Source organism: Pelobates fuscus, chromosome 4, assembly GCF_036172605.1.
Source record: "Pelobates fuscus isolate aPelFus1 chromosome 4, aPelFus1.pri, whole genome shotgun sequence".
Taxonomy (NCBI): domain Eukaryota; kingdom Metazoa; phylum Chordata; class Amphibia; order Anura; family Pelobatidae; genus Pelobates; species Pelobates fuscus.
The window spans coordinates 238,151,056-238,178,375 of NC_086320.1; the positions used below are offsets into that span (position 1 = coordinate 238,151,056).

General features: G+C 40.2%; 1 protein-coding gene across 3 annotated transcripts in view; it reads right to left on the reverse strand.

The window, feature by feature from the left end:
- Positions 1–1,859: 1,859 nt before the first annotated feature.
- Positions 1,860–27,320, reverse strand: part of FYCO1 (FYVE and coiled-coil domain autophagy adaptor 1) — a 260,863-nt gene continuing 235,402 nt past the window's right edge. For all 3 annotated transcript variants that reach the window (XM_063452011.1, XM_063452010.1, XM_063452009.1), the window contains 3 exons: positions 5,104–5,314; positions 4,363–4,472; positions 1,860–3,340 (listed from right to left, as the gene is read on the reverse strand). In XM_063452011.1, coding sequence (XP_063308081.1) covers positions 3,265–3,340; positions 4,363–4,472; positions 5,104–5,314 — 397 coding nt within the window. In that variant the 3' untranslated portion in view covers positions 1,860–3,264. The remainder of the gene's footprint in view (positions 3,341–4,362; positions 4,473–5,103; positions 5,315–27,320) is intronic.

A 27,320-nucleotide genomic window follows, 5' to 3' on the forward strand; every position in this document is an offset into this window, starting at 1 on the left:
CATTCCTGGGCTACCATATGGTCTCAAAGGCAACCTGGCAAATTTTAATGTGAAAAAACTGAAACGCAAACCTTATATTTGACTCTGTAACTTTTGAAAACACCATAAAACCTGTACATGAGGGGTACTGTTATACTTGGGAGACTTCGCTGAACACAAATATTAGTGTTTAAAAACAGTAAAACGTATCACAACAATTATATCATCAGTGTAAGTGCCATTTGTGTGTGAAAAATGCAAAAAATGTCACTGTCACTGACAAAATCGTCGTTGTAATATATTTTACTGTTTTGAAACACTAATATTTGTGTTCAGCAAAGTCTTCCGAGTAAAACAGTACCCCCCATGTACAGGTTTTATGGTGTCTTGGAAAGTTACAGGGTTAAATATAGTGCTAGAAAATGTAATTCCCTGAACTTTCGGCCTGGGTTGTCAGGCAGGTCCTGCAAATTGTAATTAATAAAATGACCTAATTATGTAAAATTATTACATAAATATATACATAGAATTATTATATATATATATATATATATATATATATATATGTGTGTGTATATATATATGTGTATATATATATATATATATGTATATATTTTTTATTATTTTTATTTATATATAGGTATATATATAGTGATATATCCGTATATACTTATGTATATAGATATATATATTATTTCGCTCTACATGTATTTTGATATAAATATATATATTAATTTTAAAATACAGTTAGAACGAAATTACGCACGTTTATATATTTATCTATTTATTTTTTAAAAAAATTTTAATTTTATTTTTTAACATATTTATATATTTATTTATTTTTATTATATATAAATATATATATAATACAAATTATATATATATATTTAATCAATATCATTGTACATGTATTTTTATTATATATATATATATATATATATATATATATATAATTATGTATATATTAATATTAAAATACACGTAGACCGTGTATGTATATTTATGTGTATATGTGTATATATATATATATATATATATATATATATATACTTTGATCATATATATAATAAATATATATATGATCTAAGTATATATAATCTTATTTTTACGCTGTTTTAACTTATTTTATTTTATTTCCAGGCAGCAGGGGGAGTACCTGTCATTACAGGCACTCCCCCTGCTGGCATTGACATGGACGGCTATGCCGTCCATGTGATCGCGGGGTCCTCGCAAGGATCGCCGGCGACCTGGTAAGTACAAAAGATCGCAGGACGTTCTATGCCATCCTGCGGCGTTTAGAGCCATCAAAATAAGGACGGCATAGAACGTCCTGCGGTCTTAAGGGGTTAAATGTTTCCCCTCTGTCTCCTCGTTTCTTCAAGCCATATGTGTTAAGATACTTTAATCTTTCTTGGTAAGTTTTACCCTGCAATCAATTAACCAGTTTAGTAGCCCTCCTCTTAACTCTTTCCAAAGGAACAATATCCTTCTGGTACTGCCTGCAATACTTCAAATAAGGTATCTGTACAATAGCAAGAGCACTTCCCTCTGTCTACTGCTAATACCTCTCCCTATACAACCAAGCATTCTGCTAGCATTTCCTGATGCTTTACATTGTCTGCCTAACTTTAAGTCCGCTTACATAATTACCCCTAAATTCCTTTCCTTAGATGTTAAGGTTAGGACTATATCAAAATTTCTATACTCTGCCCTTGGGTTTTTATGCCCAAGATGCATTATCTTGCACTTATCCACATTAAATGTCAGCTGCCACAGCTCTGACCATTTTTCTAGTTTAGCTAATCATTTGTCATTTGGCTAATTCCTCACGGAACATCAACCCTGTTACAATTTTTCGGATCATCAGCAAAATGAATAAAAATATTGAAGAGAATGGATCCAAGTACAGATCCCTGATGTACCCCAATGGTAACAAGACATTGCTTTGAATATAGCCCATTGACTACAACGGTCTGTTGCCTGTCACTCAGCCACTGCCTAACCCATTTAACAATATTGGAATCCAAACTCAAAGATTGCAGTTTATTGATAAGTATATGTGTGATAGCCTTACTGAAATCTAGGTAAGCAATGTCTAATGCACCACTTTGATTTAATATTTTAGTTACCCAATCAAAAAGTCAGTAAGATTAGTTTTCTTTTTTACTGAAGTAAACCCATGCTGTCTCTGATCTTGAAATCATGTGATTTTAGATGTTCAACAATCCTATTCTTTAACATTGTTTCCATTGCCTTCCACACTACTGAAGTAAGGCCTACTGGCCTATAGTTGCCTGACTCCTCCCTACTTCCTTTCTTGTGAATTGGCACAACATTCGCTAATTTCCAATCTTCTGGGACTACTTCTATTAACATGATTGGTTAAATAAATGGTTAATGTTTTTTCCAATACACCAAGTTCTTTTAATAACTGGGTGTATCCCATCAGGTCCCATAGACTTATTTCTCTTTACTTTAAACAGCTGAAATAGAACATCTTCCTCTGCAAACTCAACTAATTGAGGTCCCTTTCCTTCATTTTCATTTGTAAATACTGAACTAAAATATTAATTCAGACAGCCATGCCTTTATCCTCTTCTACATACCTTTCTTCTTTTGTTTTTAGTCTAACTAATCCTTATTTTACTTTCCTTTTCTCATTTATGTATCTAAAAAATGTTTTATCCCCTATTCTTAAAAGGAGTCCAAGATTGTGTAAAATCTGCTGAAAAAGGATTGGTCAAAGATTTTCAAGTGCCTAGTTGCTCTCAAACAATTGTCCAGACAGTCATCAAGCAGGATGGAATACATTTTGATGGACACATTTTTTTGTAGTTATACTTGTTTAATACATATTTTCATGTTTACCCCTTAAAATTGTCAGTAGTCTTTATCACTACCAGTAGAGAAACTTTTTTTTTTTTTTTTTTTTAAATGCAACACTTATTGGCAGCGTGCTTTCCTAAAGTACAGATATTTACCCTATTGGTACAGATATTAAAGCTACAAAAAATAAAACTAAAATACTGAGTCATAGCAAATGTAAAATATATCGAACTTGGATTTAAAAGAAAATTAAGATAAACAGCTCAACATTGTCTTATTATTGAAAACATAACGTACATAATGCATAACTTTTCCTCTTGTTAACATTTTTTGCATAGTTACAACACCATCAATATTTAAATAGCGAAGATATATTTTAGGAAATGTGCAAAAATTTAAATATATCATGCCAGTTTTCCTTAAGCAGTATTATAATATAAATACAATTCTTAAATTCTTCTAAGGCAAATCACTTCCATCGTAGACCACTGGTTGTTCAACACCTAAACGATAAAATACTCTTTTTGATATAAACCTGTGTAAAAGAAATAATTACATTAGCATTTATCATAAACATTAATATGCAAGTGTACAAAAAAATAGAAGTATATTCACTTATAACATATGTAAGAGAATAAGTCATTATACTTTATCATTTTGACAGCACTGCTGCCAAACTATGCTTTCCTTTGCAGTACATGTACACATAAGTCATGATCAGTGTCAAGGATTAAGCAACTCTCACACTGGTGCCCCATAGAAACTAAAACAGCGGATTATATAGAGAAGATTAAAGGGACACTATAGTCACCAAAACAACTACAGCTTAACGAGTATAATCGTTCCATGCAGACATTTTCATGTATACGCTGCCTTTTCAGAGAAAAGGCAGTGTTTACAATTGCCCCCTAGGGACACCTCCAGCAGCCACTCCTTAGATAGCCACTGAAGGTGCTTCTTGGGACAGTGCTGCAGAGTCCCGCCTCCTTGCCAATTTAAGCAAATCCAATGCTTTCCATAAGGCGGATCAGGGGTGGGGCCAACACCAGCGAAGCAGCGCGGCGCTGCAAATAGGGTACATTTTATTACCTTCTGTTGTTTATTGCCTTTTAAGGGAGTTAAAAACATACATGTTTGTGTTCCTGACCCTATAGTGTTCCTTTAAGCAATAATGATTGGGTTTTAGATAACTATTTGGGAATATAACTAGAGTGTATAGCATGGTCAATATCATAGCTACAATGGCTGAAAAAAGACTTGCGCCCATCAAGTTCAGCCGTTCTTACAACTGTTTTTGCTACGGATCCAAAAGAAGGCAAACAACCCAGTTTAAAGAACTTTCCAATTTTGCAACAACCTAGGAAACAAATTCCTTTTCAACCCCAGAATGGCAGTCAGGTCTTTCCTTGAATCAAAATATCTACATATCTACGCATTTAGTAACCCCAGGACCTGAATAAAGTATCTGGATAGAATAAGTCCTCACTATATATCTATAAATAAATGTAAAGTGGAAAACAGCCTGGAATATGTGAAGATTACTTTACATTTACTTACCTTGAAAATGTATTGTCAAATATCAGGGAGTAAATGCCAGGATTCCTAACTTTTAGCTCTCCTTGGATAGACTCTTTATGAGAATTACAACGGATCATTGGTATTAGCACCTGAAAACAATATATTATTATACATTATTCTTAAGAATGTTTTTGTATGACAAATTTGATTGGTTCCTTGCTCTACCAACATTTTAAGAAACAAACATTAAGGAATCTTTGCAGTTAAAGGAATGCTCCTAGGTCCATGGCCACTACAGCTTGCTGTTGTGGTTATGGTGTTATGAGTGCCCTTGTGCCCCTATTTGTAAGTAGCCAATACTGTAAATTAAGTGTTCCACAGTTTTTAGGATTGGTATAGTTTATGTATCAAATATACTAGCGCTTTCTATAGCAAGTTGATCTGCATTTTACATATATAGTGTAAAAACAGCAAGAGACAAAAGGGGCAGTCTAATCATCACAACCACTGTATTCCATTACATTGGTTATGGTGCTATTAGGCTGCAGGGTGTTCTTGGTCAAACCATTTCAGTGTTTTGCTGAAAACCTATAAATGCAGGCTGAAAGAATCAGGTGACAGTTTTACTTAAAAGCTGAGGGAATGGGACCTGCAACCACGTGGCACCAAAACAACTACAATGACATTTAATGGTTATTTTGCTTATAGTGCCATTTTAATAATTTTAATATTGACAAATTACAGAGTGTGTTTCTGTTAAAATGCTAACTTGGCACGTACCTTACACTGATCCAAAGGAGCACTTTCAGTTTCTTGATAAACCACACTGAATGTAATACTTTTAGTGTCAGAAGAAAAAATCCAAGTTATAGTAAGACCTGGCTGAGTGACTGTAATAGGAATGATACTGTATGTGCCAGATTTTATGAAGAGCTCTCTGTTACTCTCACCAAAATTCATTACTTCTTCCACAGTCAAAGGCACTTTTAGCCTATAAATAAGAAAATAAACAATAATAAAACATTTTCACCATGCTTTGTAAAAAAAAAAAAAAAAGATAATCAAACATTTTTTTTTTTTGTCAATCTTTCTTTTATTAAGGCACGTGTGAAGGGTACAGAATAAAGAAAAGGAAATGCAAGAATTGTCACAGAGTAGGGATAATATAGCGATAGCACCGTTAGTTACATTTCCAAATTATTATCAATGCCTCATTTTTTATATTATTTTGTAAGTCGCTTAACGTAAACTTATCTTTACTAAACATAAAGCATGACTGAGTAATATATTAGTAGGTATACATATATTTGCATATATATATATATATAACAAGAGGATAACAGGCTATTAAACATCATTGAATTCGATTTTAGCACGCCAGGTTAAAACGTGTATGTAACGAAGCTAATATGTATGTAGCTTTGCTTCGTTAGGAAAGACAGCTTTTACGTTGAAAGTGTTAGTGACATGTTATTAACGGTTGGCACTAGGCAGGAGACGGTGGCTTTAAACATGAGTCACATTCTTTATGCTTAACTTTTGTTGTTGATCAATAGTGGAGCCACAGTATTTAGGGGTTAACAGAGGTGGCTTAGCTTAGTGGTTGTGTTTCTAATTAAACTTTTGACACATAAATAACCATAGCGATGATTCATCAAAATGTTATGTCAGCAAGTTAACGCCAAGTATGGCTATTGCTGACTGAAGCATTTGTGTTAATACTGGCGCGTATGTTACGATATATGTGAGCCAGCTTTAAGGATAGGCACATATTAGCTATAGGCGTATTATCGACTGCAGGAATACAATATTTATATGCCCCTAACCATTGCACACTAGTATCAGCTATGGGCAAATATCAATGCATGAGCACGTTTCACTTATCAGCATATTGTGGGTGCAGGCACATGTCTCACTGTGGGGTGTTTCAAGTCTCTTGTGTCCACTGAGTGTCCCTGTGCTCTGCCCGCTAGGCCAGCGGTTTCTTCCCATGTCGTTCAACCAACCCCTCTCGCGGGCCACGCCGGGGTTATCTCTGCGTGGCTTCTGCCTTCCATTTCATGGGCCTGCTGTAGCTTGTGTCCCAGTGGGTGCATTGGAAGGTTGGTGTGGTGGCGCCGGGGCCGCTCAGATCGTCCAGCCCGGGTTGTCACGGGGGTCACTTCCCTGTGTCTTCGGGTCCCCTTGCCTGTTTTGGCGGGACCGTGGGCCCTCCGGGGCTCCGCTCTCCCGAAGTCCCCGCGGGTATGAGGACGGTGGGTCGGATTTTGACTCCGTGTGACTCCCTGCCCAGAGGAAGGTTTGTGGGTCTGAGCAGTTGCTTGTGATCTCTGCTTCGTGTATAAGGTTGCGCGGTATCTTTGGCGCTGTGGGCGCTTGGGTTTTGTAGGGTTTTTCGTCCCCATCGAGGACCGGGATATCCCCTGCTGGTCCTTGGGGGGGGGGGTCGCAGGGCTGCTTTGGATTGTCGCTTGTGAACGCGTCCCCAGTCAGGGGATCGGCCGCCTCCCCCAGACATCGGGTACCACTCTTGAGTAGGCCGCATGGCCGGTTCAGGTGTTTTCGCGGCATTTCGGGTCCAGACAGGTATCATCCTGTTCCCCGTTCGATCTTATGTCTCTCTCCGGTCACTGTGAGTCGCTTGCTTAGTGCCTTTTGATTATAATGAATATATTTTGCTTGTCGGTGCTGGAGCTCTCAGTAATCGTGACCGGCCATCTTGGCTGTCAGGCCCCACCCCCCCCACCCCCAGATAATCAAACATTTAAGCCAGCGCCATAATCTGTTGCAATTACTTCCAATAGTTCTCATAGAGAAGCATTGGGACTCTATGAAGCATGGACAGCAATCGTCATGCTCAGCCAATAAGATGCTTCTTATAGAAAATTTTATGTGTGGGCTTACCAATAAATATTACCGTTATAATATGATATGATTTGTAAAAATACACTAATATGGAAGATTTTTCATGTGGCCAATATATTACAAAGTATAGCAAAAGTTGGAAGTAACATTTATTCTACATTTTTACATATGTATCATACTTCAAACATTGGAAGTTATGAAGTCAGTGGGTGGCAGGCCCATAGGTATGTGTGTCAGTGATGCACCAAGCAACCAAAGGTAACCAGTCAGGCATGAATGGCCAGCCTCATCAGGGCTGCACAAATGCAGAGTGTTCTGTCCAAGGGCTACATTCCTTGAATATAATTTGTGCAGCATTATTTTATTATTTATAAAGCACCCAAAATTTCTGCATCACTGTACAATGGGTGGACTTATACACTTATTTGTAACCAGGCGAGTTGCAAGCACAGTAACAGAGGGTGTTGAGGGCCATGCTCAAAATGAGCTTCCGTGCTAGAAGGATTAGGGTATAGAAACACAAAAGGTAAGGGAAGGCTAGAAATGTAGTTTGCTATAATAATATTCACTGAGGGCTTAGTGTTTTATATATATATATATATATATATATATATTTTTTTTAATGACAGTTGCAGGAGAAGAATTATGGTACAGGGAGGGAAAACTAGTAACAGTTTAATTGATATGCTTCCCAGAAGAAGTAGGTTATCAATGAACTTTTGAAGGAATGGAGACAGGGGTGGATGAGCACTATGTTTTTGAGATGGAAGTGAAAGGATTTGATGATCGACTGGACATGAAGGGTAAAGGAGAGCTTGGAGTTCAAGAGAACACCTAGGCAGTGAGCCTGCGAGGTAGCACCGTTGACTTGGAGGAAAACAGACATGGGAGTAGCAACATTTGAAGTAGGAAAGGCAAGAAGTTCTGTTTTAAAAAAGGTTAAGTTTAAAGGGACACGTTAGATTAATGGAGTGGTTTTGGAATATAGATCATGCCCCTGCAGTTTAACTACTGAATTCTATGCAATTTATGAGTTGTATCACTTTGTTCATACAGCCCTAGTCACACCTCCCTGCATGTGACTTGCACAGCCTTCCAAACACTTTCTGTAAAAGAGTCATTCCGCATTGAAAGTCATGTTTCAGTATTTGCAGATGACACAAAACTCTGTAAAGTAATACAATGTGAGCAAGATATTACTTTGCTGCAGATGAATTTACATAGACTGGGGGACTGGGCACTCAAATGGCAGATTAAATATTGAAAAATCGAAGTTATGCACTTCGGCGTGAAGAATGCACAATGGAATGGAAGCGAATTAGGGATAACAACACACGAAAAGGACTTGGGAATTGTTATAGACAACAAACTATGCAACAATGTGCAATGTCAATCAGCAGTGGCCAAGGCCAGTAAGGTATTGTCATGCATGAAAAGGGGCATTCATTCTCGAGAATATAATTTTGCCTCTTTATAAATCACTGGTGAGACCACATATTGAATATGCTGTGCAATTTTGGGCACCTGTTCTAAAGAAGGATATCATGGCACTAGAAAAAGTGCAGAGGCGGGCTACAAAATTAATAAAAGGAATGGAACATATCAGCTACGAAGAAAGGTTAACAAATGAAAACCTATTGTCACGTCTAAACATTTGTTATGAAGGAACACAACTGCAGATTTCTTATAGTTTGAATATTTATTATAAAAAGTAAAAGGTATTGACTTTAAGTCCAATTACAGGTACTGTAGCTTTAATTAGTAAACGATAACTGAAGTCCACAATTACAGGCACTGTAGCTTTAAGTAGTAAACGATAACTGAAGTCCACAATTACAGGCACTGTAGCTTTAAGTAGTAAACGATAACTGAAGTCCACAATTATAGGCACTGTAGCTTTAAGTAGTAAACGATAACTGAAGTCCACAATTATAGGCACTGTAGCTTTAAGTAGTAAACGATAACTGAAGTCCACAATTACAGGCACTGTAGCTTTAAGTAGTAAACGATAACTGAAGTCCACAATTACAGGCACTGTAGCTTTAAGTAGTAAACGATAACTGAAGTCCACAATTATAGGCACTGTAGCTTTAAGTAGTAAACGATAACTGAAGTCCACAATTATATGCACTGAAGCTTTAAGTAGTAAACAATAACTGAAGTCCACAATTAGAGGCACTGTAGCTTTAAGTAGTAAACGATAACTGAATCAGAAAGAGTCTCTTAGTAGTATTAATGAATTAGGTGATAAGAAGTTACAATAGCTGTTCCATAGACTTTAACTGAAGCAAGACAGATGCAGCTAACTGAGATAAAGTATGAGTTGAAGTTAGCTGTAACGGGTTTGTTTTATCGAAGGACTTTGGAGACAGGAAATAACAGCTTTGAGATGCAACGCTTATCACAGAGGTTTTACTTAGCTTCCGGCACATAGAACACTGGTTCCCGAGATCTCCTCAGAGGCGGTTATCCTGGATGGAGAGAGTTCAGCTTTAGTCGAGGATGAGGAGAGGTGAAGGGAACTTGAAGTCTTCCAGTCCGCTCCGGTAACAGAGGGCTTTCACAACGATGTTGTAGCCGGTTCGTGAGTACGGAACGTAGTTCAATAATCCAGCGTCGATCAGCTGGTGCGGTCGGATTAAATAGGGAGACCGTGTCATGAAGGGGTGTGGCTAAGCTCCGTGGAACCAGGAAGTAAGAGGATACCATAGTTAAGGCATGACAGTACCCCCTCCTTAATGAGCAACCTCTGGGTGCTATTGACTTGGTTTAGAAGGGTAACGCTTGTGAAATTTGGAAATCAATTTGTCAGCATGAACGACAGAGGAGTTTTCCCATGTATCTTCATCAATTCCATATCCTTTCCATCTGATGAGGTATTGTAAAGAGCCACGATGGATCCTTGAATCCAGTATAGTTTGAATTTCGTATTCTTCTTCACCCTGGACCAATATGGGATCAGGAGAAGTAGTGACATTTCTTTGGAAAGGGTCAGGATGATGAGGCTTCAGCAAGGACACATGAAAAACAGGATGTAGCTTCAAAGTAGGTGGAAGTTTCAATGTAACAACATTACGGTTGATAACCGATATTATTGGAAAAGGACCAAGAAAAAGGGAACTTAACTTCTTTGATGGACGGTTTGTAGAGATGTTCTTTGAGGAAAGCCAGACAAGATCACCGATTTTATAAGAGGGTGAGAAGGTTGTCTTTTTGTATCAAAAAACTTCTTTTGATTGGAGGAGGCCAATTCTAGATTTTCATGCAATTTCTTGAATAAAGAGGACATATGAGAGATTTGATTCGAATCGGAGAGATTAGATGAAGAAACTGTCTGAGCAGGAAATGAGGAAGGATGAAATCCATAATTGGATAGAAATGGAGTCATTTTGCTGCTGGTATGAAAAGAGTTATTGTATGCGAATTCTGCCATGGGTAACCATGTTATCCAATCGTCTTGTAAGTGAGAGCAATAACATCGTAGATATTGCTCTAAGCATTGGTTGACTCTTTCAGTTTGTCCATCTGTTTGAGGATGATATGCAGATGATAGTTTACGTTGGATATGAAGAGTAGCACATAATGCATTCCAGAATTTGGAGGTAAACTGAGTTCCTCGGTCTGAAATGATTTCGTCTGGCAGTCCATGAAGTTTAACTATGTTGTCAAGGAATATTTTTGAAAGTTCAGAGGATGAGGGTAACTTCTTTAAAGGAATGAAATGAGACATTTTCGTGAAGCGGTCTACTACCACTAAAATGGTGGTATGATGATGAGAAGGAGGTAGTTCCACCAAGAAGTCCATAGAAATGGATTGCCAAGGTCGTTCAGGAATCGGTAAATTCAATAATTGACCGAATGGTTGATGATGGACATGTTTGGATCTTTGGCATACAGAACAAGATTTGACATAAGATTCAATAGTTTGGTCTTGACGAGGCCACCAATAGTATCTTTTAGACAATTCAAGGGTCTTTTTTATACCTGGATGACCTGCCAGAGGAGAATCATGAATAAATTCGAGTACTTTAATTCTGAAAGAGGGAGGTACGTAAATCCGGTCTTTGAAATAGTAGAGACCGTTTTTCTTGGATAATTTAATTGATTTAGGAAGTTCAAGAGCATCTTCACTGAGATCTTTAATGTCGTCAATAAGAGAAGATAAAATTCCAATGACTGTAGGTGGAGGAGGTTCAAATATAGTGTCTTTGTGGATCCTGGAAAGGGCATCTGCCTTTTTGTTTCTAGACCCAGGTCTAAAGACGATTTGGAAGTTGAACCGAGAAAAAAAGAGATTCCATCTTACTTGTCGGGCAGACAGTGTTTTATTGGAGTGAAGATATTCGAGATTTTTATGGTCAGTATATATGATTAAAGAGTTCGGAGCACCTTCAAGAAGGTGTCTCCAGGAAGGTGTCTCCAGGTTTCTAAAGCCACTTTGATACTTAATAATTCTTTTTCTCCTATAGGATAATTCTTTTCGGGAGGAGATAATGATCGTGAGAAGAAGGCGACAGGATGAAGAGGTTCTTGAGGAGTTTTATGTTGAGAAAGGACAGCTCCAATTGCAATTTCCGAAGCATCCGTTTCAAGGACATAAAGATATGAAGGATTTGGAAGTTGAAGAACAGGAGCTGTTGTAAACTTTCTCTTTAATTCATTGAAGGCAGTTTGAGCCTTCTCGTTCCAATTGAAGGGATGTGTTTTACTGTTAAGTTGATTGAGTGGGTGAGCTATCTCAGAGTAGTTTTTAATAAATTTTCTGTAGAAGTTGGCGAACCCTAGAAATCGCTGTAATTCTTTTACTGTAGAGGGAACAGGCCAGTTGATGATACAATCGACTTTTGAATTATCCATACTTATTGAATGAGGGGAAATAGCATAACCTAAAAAGGTTATTTCTTTGACGTGAAAAATACATTTTTCGGGTTTAGCGAATAGTTTGTGAGTTCTGAGTCTGGATAACACCCATCTGACATGTTTTCTATGTTCATCAGGAGTGTTGGAGTATATGAGAATATCATCTAAATAAATGATGACACAGACGTCCAATAGGTCTCTAAAGATATCATTTATGAAATGTTGAAAAGTTGCAGGGGCGTTGCAGAGGCCAAAAGGCATCACCAGATATTCAAAGAGGCCATATCTTGTTCGGAAAGCAGTTTTCCATTCATCATTAGCCTTTATCCTGATGAGATTATATGCCCCGCGAAGGTCAAGCTTAGTGTAGATGGTAGCAGTTTTCAATCGTTCAACCAGTTCATTGATGAGGGGAAGAGGATAACGATTTTTAACTGTTATTTTGTTTAAGGCTCTGTAATCAATGATAGGACGTATAGTCTGGTCTTTGTTTCTCACAAAAAACATACTTGAGGCAGCAGGTGAACTAGAGGGTCTAATGAACCCTTTCCGTAGGTTTTCATCCAGATATTCTTTGAGAATTTGCAATTCAGCCTCAGAGAGAGGGTAGATGTGCCCAAAAGGTACTGGGGCACCAGGTATGAGGTCTATAGGACAATCGTAGGAACGATGAGGTGGGAGCGTTTCAGCTTCTTTTTTACTGAATACGTCTGAAAAGTCTGAATAACAAGAAGGTATAGTTGGTTCTTTGGAGATCTGAAGAATAGGAATTTGCTGTAAACATGTTTCTTTACAATAATGTGAGTTAAAGGTGAGAGAGAAAGGAGACCAAGAAATTTGAGGGTTGTGGTTCCTTAACCAGTTGATCCCTATTATAACGGGATAGAGAGGTGATGGAATAACATCAAATACTAGAAATTCAGTATGAATATGATTGGTGGTTACCTTTAGAGGGATGGTTTCATGAAGAATCGGTCCCGAGGAGATAAGGGAGCCGTCAATCACTTTAATAGGAACAGAAATGGTTTTTCGAACACAAGGAATTTTATTCTTTGTTACAAAGGTTGAATCGATGAATACTCCATTTGCACCAGAATCGATGATAGCTTCAGTCATAATTCTCACCTTGTCCCACTGTAGTATAAGAGATATAGGAGTGAACTGAGTGGTTGGTGTAGAAGGGAGTGCACTGAAGATCGCAGAGGTATAGGCTTGCCTACCGGCCTTTGTCCGTTTTAATAAGGGACAATCAGGAACCAAATGATCTTGAGAAGCACAATACATGCATAGATTTAATTGACGTCTTCGGTTCTTCTCTTCAGAAGTGAGAGGACTTCTTATTACCCCTATTTCCATAGGTTCACTTGGTAAGGAAGTCTTTTCAGGAGCTTTTGAGGGAGTGAAAGGTTTGCGGTCTTTAGAATGTAAAAGGGCTTTTTCTGCCTTTCTTTCTCTTAATCTTCTGTCAATGCTGATTGATAAGTGAATTAGAGCGTTCAAAGTAGTAGGGAGTTCTGTTCTAGATAGTTCATCTTTTACAGCTTCAGATAAACCAATTCGAAATTGGTTGCGCAATGTGATGTCATTCCATTGCGTTTCTACTGCCCATCTTTTAAATTCAGCAATGTAATCTTCAACGGGTATATGTCTTTGCTGTAGTGTTCTGATTGTGCAATCAGCTGTTGCTTGTTTGTTAGGATCTTCATAGAGAAGGGACATAGCTTCAAAAAATTCATGTAGTGAGTCTAAGATGGGGTCATCGTTTTCCAGAAAGGAATGGGCCCATGACATAGGTTCACCTCTTAGAAAGGAAATAACCGAACAAACTTTAGTTCTTTCTGTAGGATAAGATCTAGGTTTCAAAGCAATTAATAGTTTGCAAGAGTTGAGGAATTCCCTGTATTTAGAACGATCTCCAGAGAACTTTTCAGGGTTACATACAGCAGGATCACTACCCGAGTGCAGAATAGTATGAGGAGTATGAGTTTGTAGATCTCTGACATAAGTGAGAATTCTTTCGTTAGTAACTTGCAGGTCTTGCACACCTTGGGCTAGTGTATCAACTCTTTGATTCAGCGTAGTTATCGTAGAATCGAAATCTGCTGGATCCATTACAATGGCTGGATTATTCTGTCACGTCTAAACATTTGTTATGAAGGAACACAACTGCAGATTTCTTATAGTTTGAATATTTATTATAAAAAGTAAAAGGTATTGACTTTAAGTCCAATTACAGGTACTGTAGCTTTAATTAGTAAACGATAACTGAAGTCCACAATTACAGGCACTGTAGCTTTAAGTAGTAAACGATAACTGAAGTCCACAATTATAGGCACTGTAGCTTTAAGTAGTAAACGATAACTGAAGTCCACAATTATAGGCACTGTAGCTTTAAGTAGTAAACGATAACTGAAGTCCACAATTACAGGCACTGTAGCTTTAAGTAGTAAACGATAACTGAAGTCCACAATTATAGGCACTGTAGCTTTAAGTAGTAAACGGTAGTAATTAGCAGACACTGAATCAGAAAAGAGTCTCTTAGTAGTATTAATGAATTAGGTGATAAGAAGTTACAATAGCTGTTCCATAGACTTTAACTGAAGCAAGACAGATGCAGCTAACTGAGATAAAGTATGAGTTGAAGTTAGCTGTAACGGGTTTGTTTTATCGAAGGACTTTGGAGACAGGAAATAACAGCTTTGAGATGCAACGCTTATCACAGAGGTTTTACTTAGCTTCCGGCACATAGAACACTGGTTCCCGAGATCTCCTCAGAGGCGGTTATCCTGGATGGAGAGAGTTCAGCTTTAGTCGAGGATGAGGAGAGGTGAAGGGAACTTGAAGTCTTCCAGTCCGCTCCGGTAACAGAGGGCTTTCACAACGATGTTGTAGCCGGTTCGTGAGTACGGAACGTAGTTCAATAATCCAGCGTCGATCAGCTGGTGCGGTCGGATTAAATAGGGAGACCGTGTCATGAAGGGGTGTGGCTAAGCTCAGTGGAACCAGGAAGTAAGAGGATACCATAGTTAAGGCATGACACCTATTTAGTTTAGAAAAACGTCACCTGAGAGGGGATATGATATCATTATACAAATATATTCGGGGCCAATACAAGCCATTGTGTGGAAATCTATTCACAAACCGGACTTGACATAGGACACGAGGTCATGCGTTTAGACTGGAAGAAAGAAGATTTATTCTAAGGCAAATTAAAGGTTTTCTTACTGTAAGAACAATCAGGATGTGGAATTCTCTGCCTGAAGAAGTGGTTTTATCAGAGTCCATACAGATGTTCAAACAGCTACTAGATGCATACTTGCAAAAACAGAACATTTAGGGATATAATCTTTCAATGTAGGGTAATAACTGCTTGATCCAAGGATAAATCTGACTGCCATTCTGGGGTCAAGAAAGATTTTTTTTTTCCTAGCTTGTTGCAAAGTTGTGCTTCAAACTGTTTTTTTTTTGCCTTCTTTTGGATCAACAGCAAAAAACAAATGTGAGGAAGGCTGAACTTGATGGATGCAAATCTCTTTTCAGATATGTAACTATGTCATCCTTTATTGCAAATTGTGTTTAATTTAAAATGTCTTATCTCCTGCTCTGTTAATAGCTTGCTAGACCCTGCAGGAGCCTCCTTTGTGTTTAATGACGGCGGGCATGCTATGCCGTCCTTTGGGACCTGGCTCTAAAGGCCGGCGGGCTGCATAGCACCTCCCCGCCGTCCTATGTACCTACCTGCGCGTCGGTGATCCCACTCTGGCAATCACGATGGGGGGACTTACCTGCCATGCCAGGTAGTCCACCTGCAGCCGTTCCGGCCTTCCTGAGCCATGTGACCGCAAGGTCCTTGCGAGGTCCTCACGATCCCATGGACGGAATAGCCGTCCACAGCATTGCCAGCAGGGGGAGTGCCTGGAATGACACGTAGTCCCCCTGCTGCCTGAAAAAATTCAAATAGTTTTAAAAACTTTTTAATTCAATAATATATACTTATACATTATATACAGGGCCGGCCTTAGGGGTGTGCGAGCTGTGCGGCCGCACAGGGCGCCATGGAGCAGAGGGCGCCGTGCGGCCGCACAGCCGATTAAAAAAAACAAAAAAAAAAAACGTTTTTTTTTTAAAATTTGCAGCGGGGGCGGAGCTTACCGTGCGGCGGGGGCGGAGCTAAAAGCGCCGGAAAACTGCTGCAGGGGAATCAGGAAGGAGTCCCTGCTTCCCCACCAAAGAGTCACCAGGAGCTGCACTGCCTCCACAATGAACTCCACAGGTAACTGTGGGATTGTCAGGTGAGTGTGACTCTCTGCCTGTGTGTATGACTGTCTGCCTCTGTGTGTCTGTGTGTATGACTGTCTGCCTCTGTGTGTGTATGACTGTCTGCCTCTGTGTGTGTGTGTGTGTGTGTGTGTGTATATGACTGTCTGCCTCTGTATGTCTGTGTGTATGACTGTGTGTATGACTGTCTGCCTGTGTATGACTGTCTGCCTGTGTGTGTCTCTGTGTGTGTGTGTGTGTATGTATGACTGTCTGCCTGTGTGTGTGTGTGTATGACTGTGTGTGTGTGTATATGACTGTCTGCCACTGTGTCTGTGTGTATTACTGTCTGCCTCTGTGTGTGTGTCTGTGTGTATGACTATCTGCCTGTGTGTGTCTGTGTGTGTGTGTGTGTATGACTGTCTGTGTGTGTGTGTGTGTATATGACTGTCTGCCACTGTGTGTCTGTGTGTATTACTGTCTGCCTCTGTGTGTTTGTCTGTGTGTATTACTGTCTGCCTCTGTGTGTGTGACTGTGTATGACTGCCTCTGTGTGTATGACTGTCTGCCTCTGTGTGTATGACTGTCTGCCTCTGTGTGTATGACTGTCTGCCTCTGTGTGTATGACTGTCTGCCTCTGTGTGTATGACTGTCTGCCTCTCTGTGTGTATGACTGTCTGCCTCTCTGTGTCTGTGTGTATGACTGTCTGCCTGTGTGTGTCTGTGTGTATGACTGTCTGTGTGTGTGTATGACTGTCTGTCTCTGTGTGTATGACTGTGTGTGTGTCTGTGTGTATTACTGTCTGCGTGTGTGTGTGTGTATTACTGTCTGCGTGTGTGTGTGTGTGTGTATGACTGTCTGCCTCTGTGTGTATGACTGTGTGTGTGTCTGTGTGTATTACTGTCTGCCTCTGTGTGTATTACTGTCTGTGTGTGTCTGTGTGTATGACTGACTGTCTGCCTGTGTGTGTCTGTGTGTGTGTGTGACTGTCTGCCTGTGTGTGTCTGTGTGTGTGTGTGTGTGACTGTCTGCTTGTGTGTGTGTGGATGTCTTCCTGTGTGTGTATGGCCGTCTGACTCTGTGTGTGTGTGTGTGTGTGTGTGTCACATACAACCAATACACGCATATCACACACTGTTAATATACCCATTACAAATATCACACATAGCATACATATCACACACAGTCATCACACGTACTATTACATACACAGACAACACAAACATAACAGCATACATGGATGACGTGGGGGGGGGGCGCTGTGAAGATTTTTCGCACAGGGCGTCTAAATGCCTCAATGTGGGTGAAAGGGGTATCGGTAGCATCCGAAAAATATAGAGCAGTTTCGGGAGTATAACCATTTTTACTGCGTTGATTCTGCCGAACCACGACAACAAGACATCCCTCCATTTATGTAGAGTTCGCTGGCACATCTGCGCTAGGGTAGCGAGGTTAAGTGTGCTAATGCTCCTGTATGTGGCCGCTATTTTTACTCCTAGATACGTAAGGTACGATTGTCTCCAGTCGAAGGAGTGTTCTCTTTTAAGTGTTACGATGTCTGTCGTAGGAAGGCGTATCGGTAGTGCTTGGGCTTTTGTCTGGTTTAGTTTATAATAGGAAATTTTGCTGTATTCATCTAAGGTGGTAATGAGATGTGGTAGGGAGTAGTGTGGCTGATTTATTGAAATAAGGATGTCATCCGCAAACATTGAAAGTGTATATTCCGTGTTATTAATGTGGACTCCTGTTATGTCTTTGTGGTTCCGAATTTTATAGGCTAGGGGCTCTAGCGATAGTATAAATAATAAATGTGAGAGTGGGCAACCTTGGCGTGTGCCGTTAGTGATTGGGAAGGGTTGTGAGATAAACCCTGCGTTCATAACCCTAGCTGAGGGTTTGGAGTACAGTGTCATTATGCCCTTTACATATAGTTCAGGGAAGCCAAATTTGAGCAAGACTTGTTGCATATATACCCAATTGAGTCTGTCGAAGGCCTTCTCCGCGTCCAGCGCTAAGAGAAGGCCCTCCATTTAGTGTGTTTCCATGTGTGCCAGTATATTTAATACTTTCCTCGTGTTGTCTGAGCCTTGTCTGTGTTTGACAAATCCTGATTGGTCGTTGTGTATTATTCGAGTTAATATATGTTTGAGGCGGTCTGCCAGGATTTTAGCATAGATCTTTGTATCGCAGTTAAGTAGCGATATCGGTCTAAAATTCTGGCAGATTGTTGGTGATTTGCCCGGTTTCGGGAGTGTGGAAATGTGTGCCTGTAACATATCTGATGGCAATTCTCCAGCGTTGAAGCAATGGTTGAGAAGTTTTGTGAAGTGTGGGCTAAGTGTATCTGAGAAGGTCTGGTAGTAGAGGTTTGTAAAACCGTCTGGGCCTGGTGATTTGTGTAGGGGTAGGTTAGCAATCGTTTTACTTATTTCTTCTATTGTGAATGGCTTGGTAATTGAGTCTAATTCAAGTTGGGTCAGGGTAGGGAGATTTACAGTGTCCAAAAATTCCTGTACTTGCATTTTAGATGGTGGGGGTGAGGCCGGGTCTCTTCCAAGATTATATAGAGAACTGTAGTATTGTGCAAATGCTTCCACAATGTCTTGTGGGTTCATAATTTTCGTGTTATCAGGTTTGAGAAGGTATGCAACTCTAGAATTGGTCATACGTGCTTTCAGTTTGGACGCCAAGAGTGATCCTGCTCTGTTCCCATGAGCAAAGAACTTATGTTTAAACCTCTGTAATATATGATTAGTTCTGTCTAGTTCGAGTTCCTTAAGTGTAGATTGTAAGGTCCTCAATTTATCGTAATGTTCAGGAGAAGGAGAGGTTTTGTTGCAATGTGTGAGTGTCGTGATCTGGCGGATTAGGTCGTTATACGTCTGTGTCCTTTGCTTTTTAGCATAGCTAGCGTGTTTGATTAGTAGGCTTCTAATTACGGCTTCATGGGCTTGCCAAACGGTTTCGATAGAAGTGTCCTGTGGGGTATTGATGAGAAAGTATGATTCTAGTTCCCTTTTGATTTGTGCTGTGATGTGGGGATCCCTTAGTAACGACTCGTTAAGTCGCCAGGAACCTCGGCCTTTGGTGGGGAATTGGGTTGATATAGTAAGGGCGATTGGTGCATGGTGCATGGTCCGACCACTGTATAAGGCCTGTGTGTGTGGAGTGAACTTTAGCTATTAAGGATGTATGTACTAGAAATCTGTCTATTCTCGAGTAAGAATTATGGGCTTGTGAATGAAAGGTGTAGTCTTTCTCAGTGGGGTGGAGGATCCTCCATATGTCTACGTAACCTGAATCATGTAGTCGTTTTCTGATGGCACAGGAGGAGATGGTACGTCTGTTGGAGGTTTTGTTGGATACATGTAAAGTGGAGGAAGTGTCAAGGGAGCCATCTAAAATGAAGTTTGTGTCGCCTCCTATGATCAGGTGGCCAAGGTTGTGGTTGTCTGCCAGGGCTAAGATCTTATTCAGAAAGCATATCTGGTTGTCATGCGGGCCATATATGTTTATGAAAGTATAATGATCGTTATTAATAAGACATTGGATGAGAAGGAACCTGCCTTCCCTATCACCCACTTTCTTTTGAAGCGAGAAGGCTACATCTTTGTTGATTAGTATTGAGACCCCTCTTTTTTTCTTGGAGTATGTACAGAAACAAGGTCAGATCGAAGTTGTCCGACCGGAGGAAGGAGTTTAACGGCCCTATGGAGCCTAATAGGGGGGAGGGTAAACTTGGAGTAGAAATTACCCATGTATTCGCTCAAGTTGTGGCTAGGATTGTCTAATTATGTGCAATATGTGTTAGTGGTACATTGGTATCATACATAGGCGCAGCTATCATTGTTCCGTATCGCTAGGTATTCTATTAACCCTGTAACACATACATGAATCATAATTAAAGCATAAAAACAGAAACAATAGATAGGTGCAGCATGCTCACGTCTCCATAAGGTATGGTAGCCACTGTAGGTGGGTAATATAGTTCTGTGAATAGTGTGAGCTCTTATCACTTGTGATGGGTTCCAGTAGCCCAGTCTTTAATTATCTTCAGAGGTGAATTTTTAGTGCCCCGTTGTGGGTTCGTTGCGTCTTGGAGGACCACTTGTAGATTCCAATCCTGGAGTAGCCTGACCCCCTCTGTCACTGAGGATATTTGATGTTCCACACCATTGCGTTTAAGTATAAGGCGCGTAGGATATCCCCATTTGTATAAGATTCCTGCATCCCGGAGTGTTTTCGTGATGGGCGCCAATTCTTTGCGTTTCGCCAGGGTTGCAGCCGATAGATCCACAAACAGTTTGACTGATTGATATTCAGGCGGTATGCTATCAGGGTTTCTCGCTGCCCTTAGCACCATTTCTTTTAAAGTAGTGTAATCTTGTGATCACGTCTCTAGCTGCTGTGGGTGCCAGGAATTTGGGTCGTGGCAGGCGGTGAATGCGATCCAGCCGTAGGTCTCCGTCAGTGAGGCCTGGGCACAAGGCTTTGAAAAGGCCTATAGCATAATCTCGCAATTCAGAGAGTTTGATTTCTTCTGGAATACCCCTCAGGCGTATTTTGTTACGCCTGTCACGGACTTCATGGTCCGCAATCTTGGATTCAAGAAAGGACATTCGGGTTTCCATAGCTTCACAGGAGCCAGCCAGGTCGTTGTGAGCCTATATGACTTCCTCCATCTTGTCTTCAATCATGCTGGTGCGTTCACTGATCTCTTTGATGTCTGCTCGCACATCCCGCGCTAGCTTAGCAAATTCCCCTTGCAGGGTTTGTTGTAGAGTTTGCAACATGCGGTATAGGGCTTGTTCTGATGCAGGGGCTGTGTTTCCCAAAGATATAGATGTGCTGTCACTTTTATCAGATACCGCTGCCGGTGAATCCGGACCTTCGGCGCCATCTTGGATTACATCGCGTGGCGGTGTGAAGGAGGAAACCCGGGTCGTTGCGGGTCTGATCTTCGTTCTTTTCGTGATCCTTTGAGACATGGTGGTACCGGGTCTCTGGGGGTTATAGTTTGCCGATATTAGGGTAATTTATGCTGTGTAAATCGCTGCTGGATAGATACCCTCTCAGGAGCTGACAGTTCACGCGTCCATCTCCGCGCGCTGTCAGGCCACGCCCCCAGTCCAAGACATTTTTTAAAAGTGTAGACGTAAATAGCTACATTTGGACTTCAAGCTGCCACTACCCATCATGGCTGTCAAATGTCCCGTTTGGCCAATTTTTAAGGGTTAAAAAAAACTGTACAGATCCCGAGGTATATGAATCACAAGCACAAAAAGTAAAACAACAGTTTGCGGAGAAAGATTATAATGAGAAAACACTGGAATTAGCCCTCCAGAAAGTAAAGAAAATAGAACGGACTACCCTTTCACAAACCAGGCAGGAGAAAACCAAAGGGGACAAGGACACAGAAAACATGTGCCCTGTAGTATTCAACTATAGTGCACAAGCTAATTGCATAAAAGCGAGTGTGCAAAAACACTGGCATCTGCTTCGCCAGGATCCGGTTTTAGCTACACTTTTACCCACACGACCAAGGATAATATTCAGGGGGGCTCCCACACTACAGAACAGACTAGTACACAGTTACAACAAGCCCACAAGACCTAACCATTTTTTGACAGGTCAAAAGGGATTCTACAAGTGTGGAAACTGCAATATATGCAAATTGAGCTCTAAAGGGAAAAATCACATCACCTTCCAGTCTTCAGCCACAAAAGAAATGTACGACATTAAACATTGCATTACCTGCAACACCAAGCAAGTTATCTACAAGTTGGAGTGCCCTTGTCGCCTCCAATACGTGGGGCAAACAAAAAGGACACTCAAGATTAGACTCAGAGAACATGTCTACAATATTAAAAGGGGTTTCGAGCAACATTCTCTTTCCAACCATTTCAGAACACACCATAATGGGGATCCAGCACTCCTCTCATACTGTGGGATAGAAAAGGTAGAAGTACCATGGAGAGGAGGCGAATTAAGTAAAATCCTAACATACCGGGAAATGTTTTGGATCTATACCCTTAAGACCTTGATCCCCCAGGGTCTTAATGTGGAGTTAGAATTAGTCAACATATTATAATATAGGATCAGAAGCAGTGATAGCTTATAACATATAGCATGATGCATAACTTTTTGCTAAACTATCTAATTTTACCACTGTTTAGACAAAAATTAAGATTTACATTCCCAACCAATTGGGAACCCTTAAATAATATGGCTTCATCTGGGTTTATACTTACAAAAGACAACTTACTTACCTCCAATATACTTGCATTTTTTTTTTTAATTCTTTATTGTTGTAGTGCAGGTGGTTACAAAATATAAACTTGCGCCACAAGAGCGTTTATCAATATGGGAACATAGATAAGTCAAACAGTGGCTTTGAGAAAACATGCACATTTTTAAGGGTAGAGTTGATATGTCTATGCAATAACAATCAGATTAAGAGTAGATTTGTCTACAGCTTCCTGACCACTTTGGTACTTAAAACTATACATATAAGAGTAAACAATTGTATGCATATGGATAGTTAGGGCAAGATAGATCATGTTAATTCTGAGGTTTGTATAACATTACACAAAACATCCTAGAGGAGTGCCAGGGAACACATTTGGGATAAGCCATAGAGAAATTATAAGGCAAAAACATCTGTGCTAAGCTAATAGTGAGTAGGTCGGCATAATTAGGGCAGTTAATGTAGCGATCAGTAATGTCACTTAACCAACGCCAGCTGCTGGTATATGGTTGTCACCCCTCGTGTCGTTGTGTAGGCCTGCCTGCCCGCCACAGGGAGGATTAAACTCTCGGTGTGTGGATGAGATCCATGTGTAGGCCGTTGAGGGCTGTAGTATACTCCGATTTCCCTTCTGGGTTTCCTCCCCAGTGGGCCGTGTATGGGCTTCCCGACAGCTTGGTTTCCCTGGAATCAGCTTCGCTGCAACTGGTTCTGCTTCACATTGGGCTTTGTGGTCGTCAGCGTGGGGTTTCGTGCTGTGCTGGTTGCCGGTTTCCGGGATCGCTGAGCGAGGAATTAGCACCCTCAGTGGCGCGGGGTCGCAAGATTCTGCAGGCGTTGCAGCATAGGTTTTAGCGGTTTCCCGCGTGATGGAGCTTCGGTTCCTGCTTAGTTTAAAGGTTGCTCTGGAGTTATGAGGGGGGCACAATAGTAGGATGCGCCGAGTGGTCGGACGGATTCACGCTGCCACCTTTTTCATCGCCATCCGGTAAGATTGTCTCCGGGCCTTAAGTTTTGCCCAGAGATGGGTGCGCAGCAGGTCCACGAAGTCCCCTGTATGCTCGGGTGGAGTGAGGCGTGGTTGTTTGGTCGTAGGCCGCGGTTGCGTCGCCATCTTGGCTGAGTCTCGTGAGCTCCACGTGGCTGTTAATTTCGCCGCTTGTACGGATATTATAGTGGGGTAGGCTTGAGCCGGGATGTCCCTCTCCGGCGGGGGGGGGGGGGGTGAGAGTGTGTCGGAGAGACCTCCAAGTAATTTGGCAGCAGCCAGCAGAGGGATCGGCCGCCTCCCCCGTGCTGTCTGAGTAGGCTGCCTGTAGGCCTCAGGTCGATCCCCGGTACGTCGTCGCTGTGGGTTGCCGCGGCTTTGCGGACGCACTTACCCTGTGGTAAGTCCTCTGTACAGGGGCTGAAAAGTTATTTAAGCTTATTTCTGGCTTTTTTGTGAGGAGCTCCACCAGCATGCGTCCGTTCAGCCCGGCTGCTAGGCTCCGCCCCCAATATACTTGCATTTTATACGTATATATCCAAGAGTTTTTACAATTCAGCAGTAGAACATACATTAATTTTTTTTAAAAACTTTCTTGCACGTTTTCTACATATGAAAGTTAAGTTTTAGTTCAAATTCTATAAACTAGCATTTCCTCCCTTTTGCTTTTTTATGGTCACCATTACGTTTGAGATATAATTTGTTACTAAGTTTCTGTCCTGATGGGAAAACTTTAGACAAATATATATACTCTACAACTACCAGTCAACATATATACTACTTATTATGAATACGTACATTAGTTTTTAGACTACACATCATTCATATGTACAGATTTTTTATAATTGAGCAGTAGAACTAACATGAGTCTTTATACTTTTATATACGTCTTTATTTTATATATGGATTTTAAGTGCAAGTTTTATCTTGAGCCTTATAAATTAGCATTTCCTCCCTTTTGCTTTTTTATATGGACATTATTATGCTTGGAGATACATTTTTATATTAAGCTTCTGTCCTGATGGGAAAACTTTAGACAAGTGTATATACTATATAGCTACTAAGTTGATTATTGTATTACCCATCAGAAATATAGATTATATGCAATTATTATAAACAAGCTTACAGCAATCATCATTATCATGATTGCCCTATGCTTGATCTTTTAGCATGAAGCAAGCAGTATAATGGTATATTATTATAAATAAGCTTATAGTTTATTTAAGGCTATTTTACATTTTAAACCCATTATAAGTGTCAGTATATAAAGTTTAGACTATACAACCTTCATTTGACATTATGTTTTAGATGCATGATCTATTTAGCTTTTTCCTACATGAACTTGCCTCATTTTTTCTATACGTTTTTAAAAAAAGGGTGTACACCTTTAAGGAATTTGAATTTATTTTACCCGGCAAGGTATAAAACTGCCGAACAAAGCTTCAAGCACCTATCTTGAAAAAGCCCTCGGTAGAAGGGCGAAACGCGTTGATAGGGTGCTCTACAACATTTACTTTCAACATCCATCTGCAGCAGATCATACAAGTGCCCAGCAGAAGCCGGACTTTTCAGCCAGCGTTCTCCCTCTCATTTCATCACTGACAGCCTTCCCGAGTGCACCGGAGAGGAGCTGCCACGGGGAGATACACCAGCTGTTGGGACAGACTTTTTTTCTGCAACATACCATGATGAGTACAAAACTTTATCTTATGTACGAGTTTTAAGTTGGGGGGGACTTTTATTTTATGTATCTTTTCCTGTTTCCTTTTTTCTAAGGTATTTCTACTAAATTACTGAGCCCCTGCAAAACACCACAACATTTGGACTCTGTTTTCAGGACTTTGTCTTAGACAGAACTTTTGGACACTTTCTTTTTTCCATTTTTTATATGACTTTTCTATTTCTGCATATTAATGCACCCTTTTTAATTTTAAAGGGGAACATCCACTTAGCGCTGAAAATTTTTATTGCAAATTTGTATTTTGGAATTTGGGAAAATTCTTGTGTTTTAGCAGCTATTATTGTTTGAGTACCAGAAGGTACCATATTTTGTGTATTATCCACACTACACATAGACTTTTTATATAGGTCTTTTATTTTCGAATTGCGCTCTCTTTTTAAGTATTTCTATATTTTGAGACTACAACATCAATCATCCTCGATCAGGTGAAAATGATCTAGGAACCACCAATAGGAAGAATGAAAGGGAAGACACCCACTGGAATCACCAATGAACTAAAGGGACTAGCCTTATTTAAGGGGACTGATGGGAGGGTGGAATTAGGCTGCTTTTTTTGGGAACATCACTATTGTAATTGTTTTTATTGAATATTGGTCTCTGAGGAAGTCCCATAGGAGGACAAAACGCGTAAGACCAAATTTTCTTTTTATTGCCATTTTAAAACTTACTATGAATAAAAAAAAGTAGACATCCCAGGGTATTCAAAATGGGGTATGTCCATTTTGCCACTTTGCCCTAGCCAAAGTTAGTGTTCAGATTTTTTTTTTTTGCATTTTTCACATAAAAACTGTACTTTCACTGATAATATTATTGTTAGTATATAGTTTATTGCCCTGAAACACTCCTAGTTTTGTTCAGTGATGTTTCACGAGCGCCACAGTACCCCCCGTGTATAGGTTTTATGGGGTTTTGGAAAGTTACAGGGTCATATATAAGGCTTATCCATTTATGCTTTTTCACATTGAAATTTGTCAGATTAGTTTGCTGTGTCTAGGCTGCCTTTGAGACTGTATGGCAGCCCAAAAAATTAAAATTTTGTTTTTACACAATTTGGCAAAGTGATTTTCTGGGCCTATCTCGCATCTGAGAGAGCATGGCAGCCTTGGTAATAATATTTCCACTATTATGGCATACCATTTTCAAAAGTAGGCAACCCAGAATATTCCAAATGGTGCAGTTTAAGATGTTTGGTCTAACCACTTTATCAGAAAGGAAGGGCCCACATAGCGGTTATAGTTTTATCTGTGCTTTTTCACAGACATGAACTCACTTTTCACAGGACATTTCATATTCCTGATATGAGTTATTGCAACAAAGCCTCACTATTTTTATTCCTGCGACTATGATGTCACCACGGATGTCCAGAGAGATACTGCATGGCAAACTAATTAGTTTGCTGAGCCATGAGCTCAAATACATTGTCCGACATAAAGAGCTCAAAAAAACGAATTGGCTCGCAGTCGTCCACTGTTACAGTTATGCCAGGTGTAACAGTGAACGGCAATATTTCTGGGGCCATCATGCTTGTAGGCACCCAGTCTCCGTCTGGCATTGGGCATTCTGAGCGTCCTCTTGTGAGTGGTGGTGGGGTACCATAACTTGAGGTCTCACTCAGAGGCTCAATGTCAGAGGCAGTGATAGTGCCTGCCAAAATGGCATACACCTCCTCTACTGAGTAGCGATGTGCCATTCTAGGGGGATAAATTAATTGATATACTAAGGGGGTAATTAATTATTATCTACCTGCCTAACACCCACTACCCACCCTCAAAAACCCACAAAAAAATAAAATAAATGTACTGATCACAGTATAGGCAGCTGCGATCAGTACTGATAGGATTATTTTCATGTTTTGTTATATCAAAATAACCCTAAAAAAAAGGTCTCTGATCACAGTGCTCGCTGATACAGTACTGTACAGTAGATATTCTGTACAGTACAGTGATCACGGCAGCAGGGAAAGGGTTAAGGGAGATTTGGGTTGCTGCGACTGACAAAGGGTAAAAAAAAATTACAAATAATTAGTTTTTTTACTCCC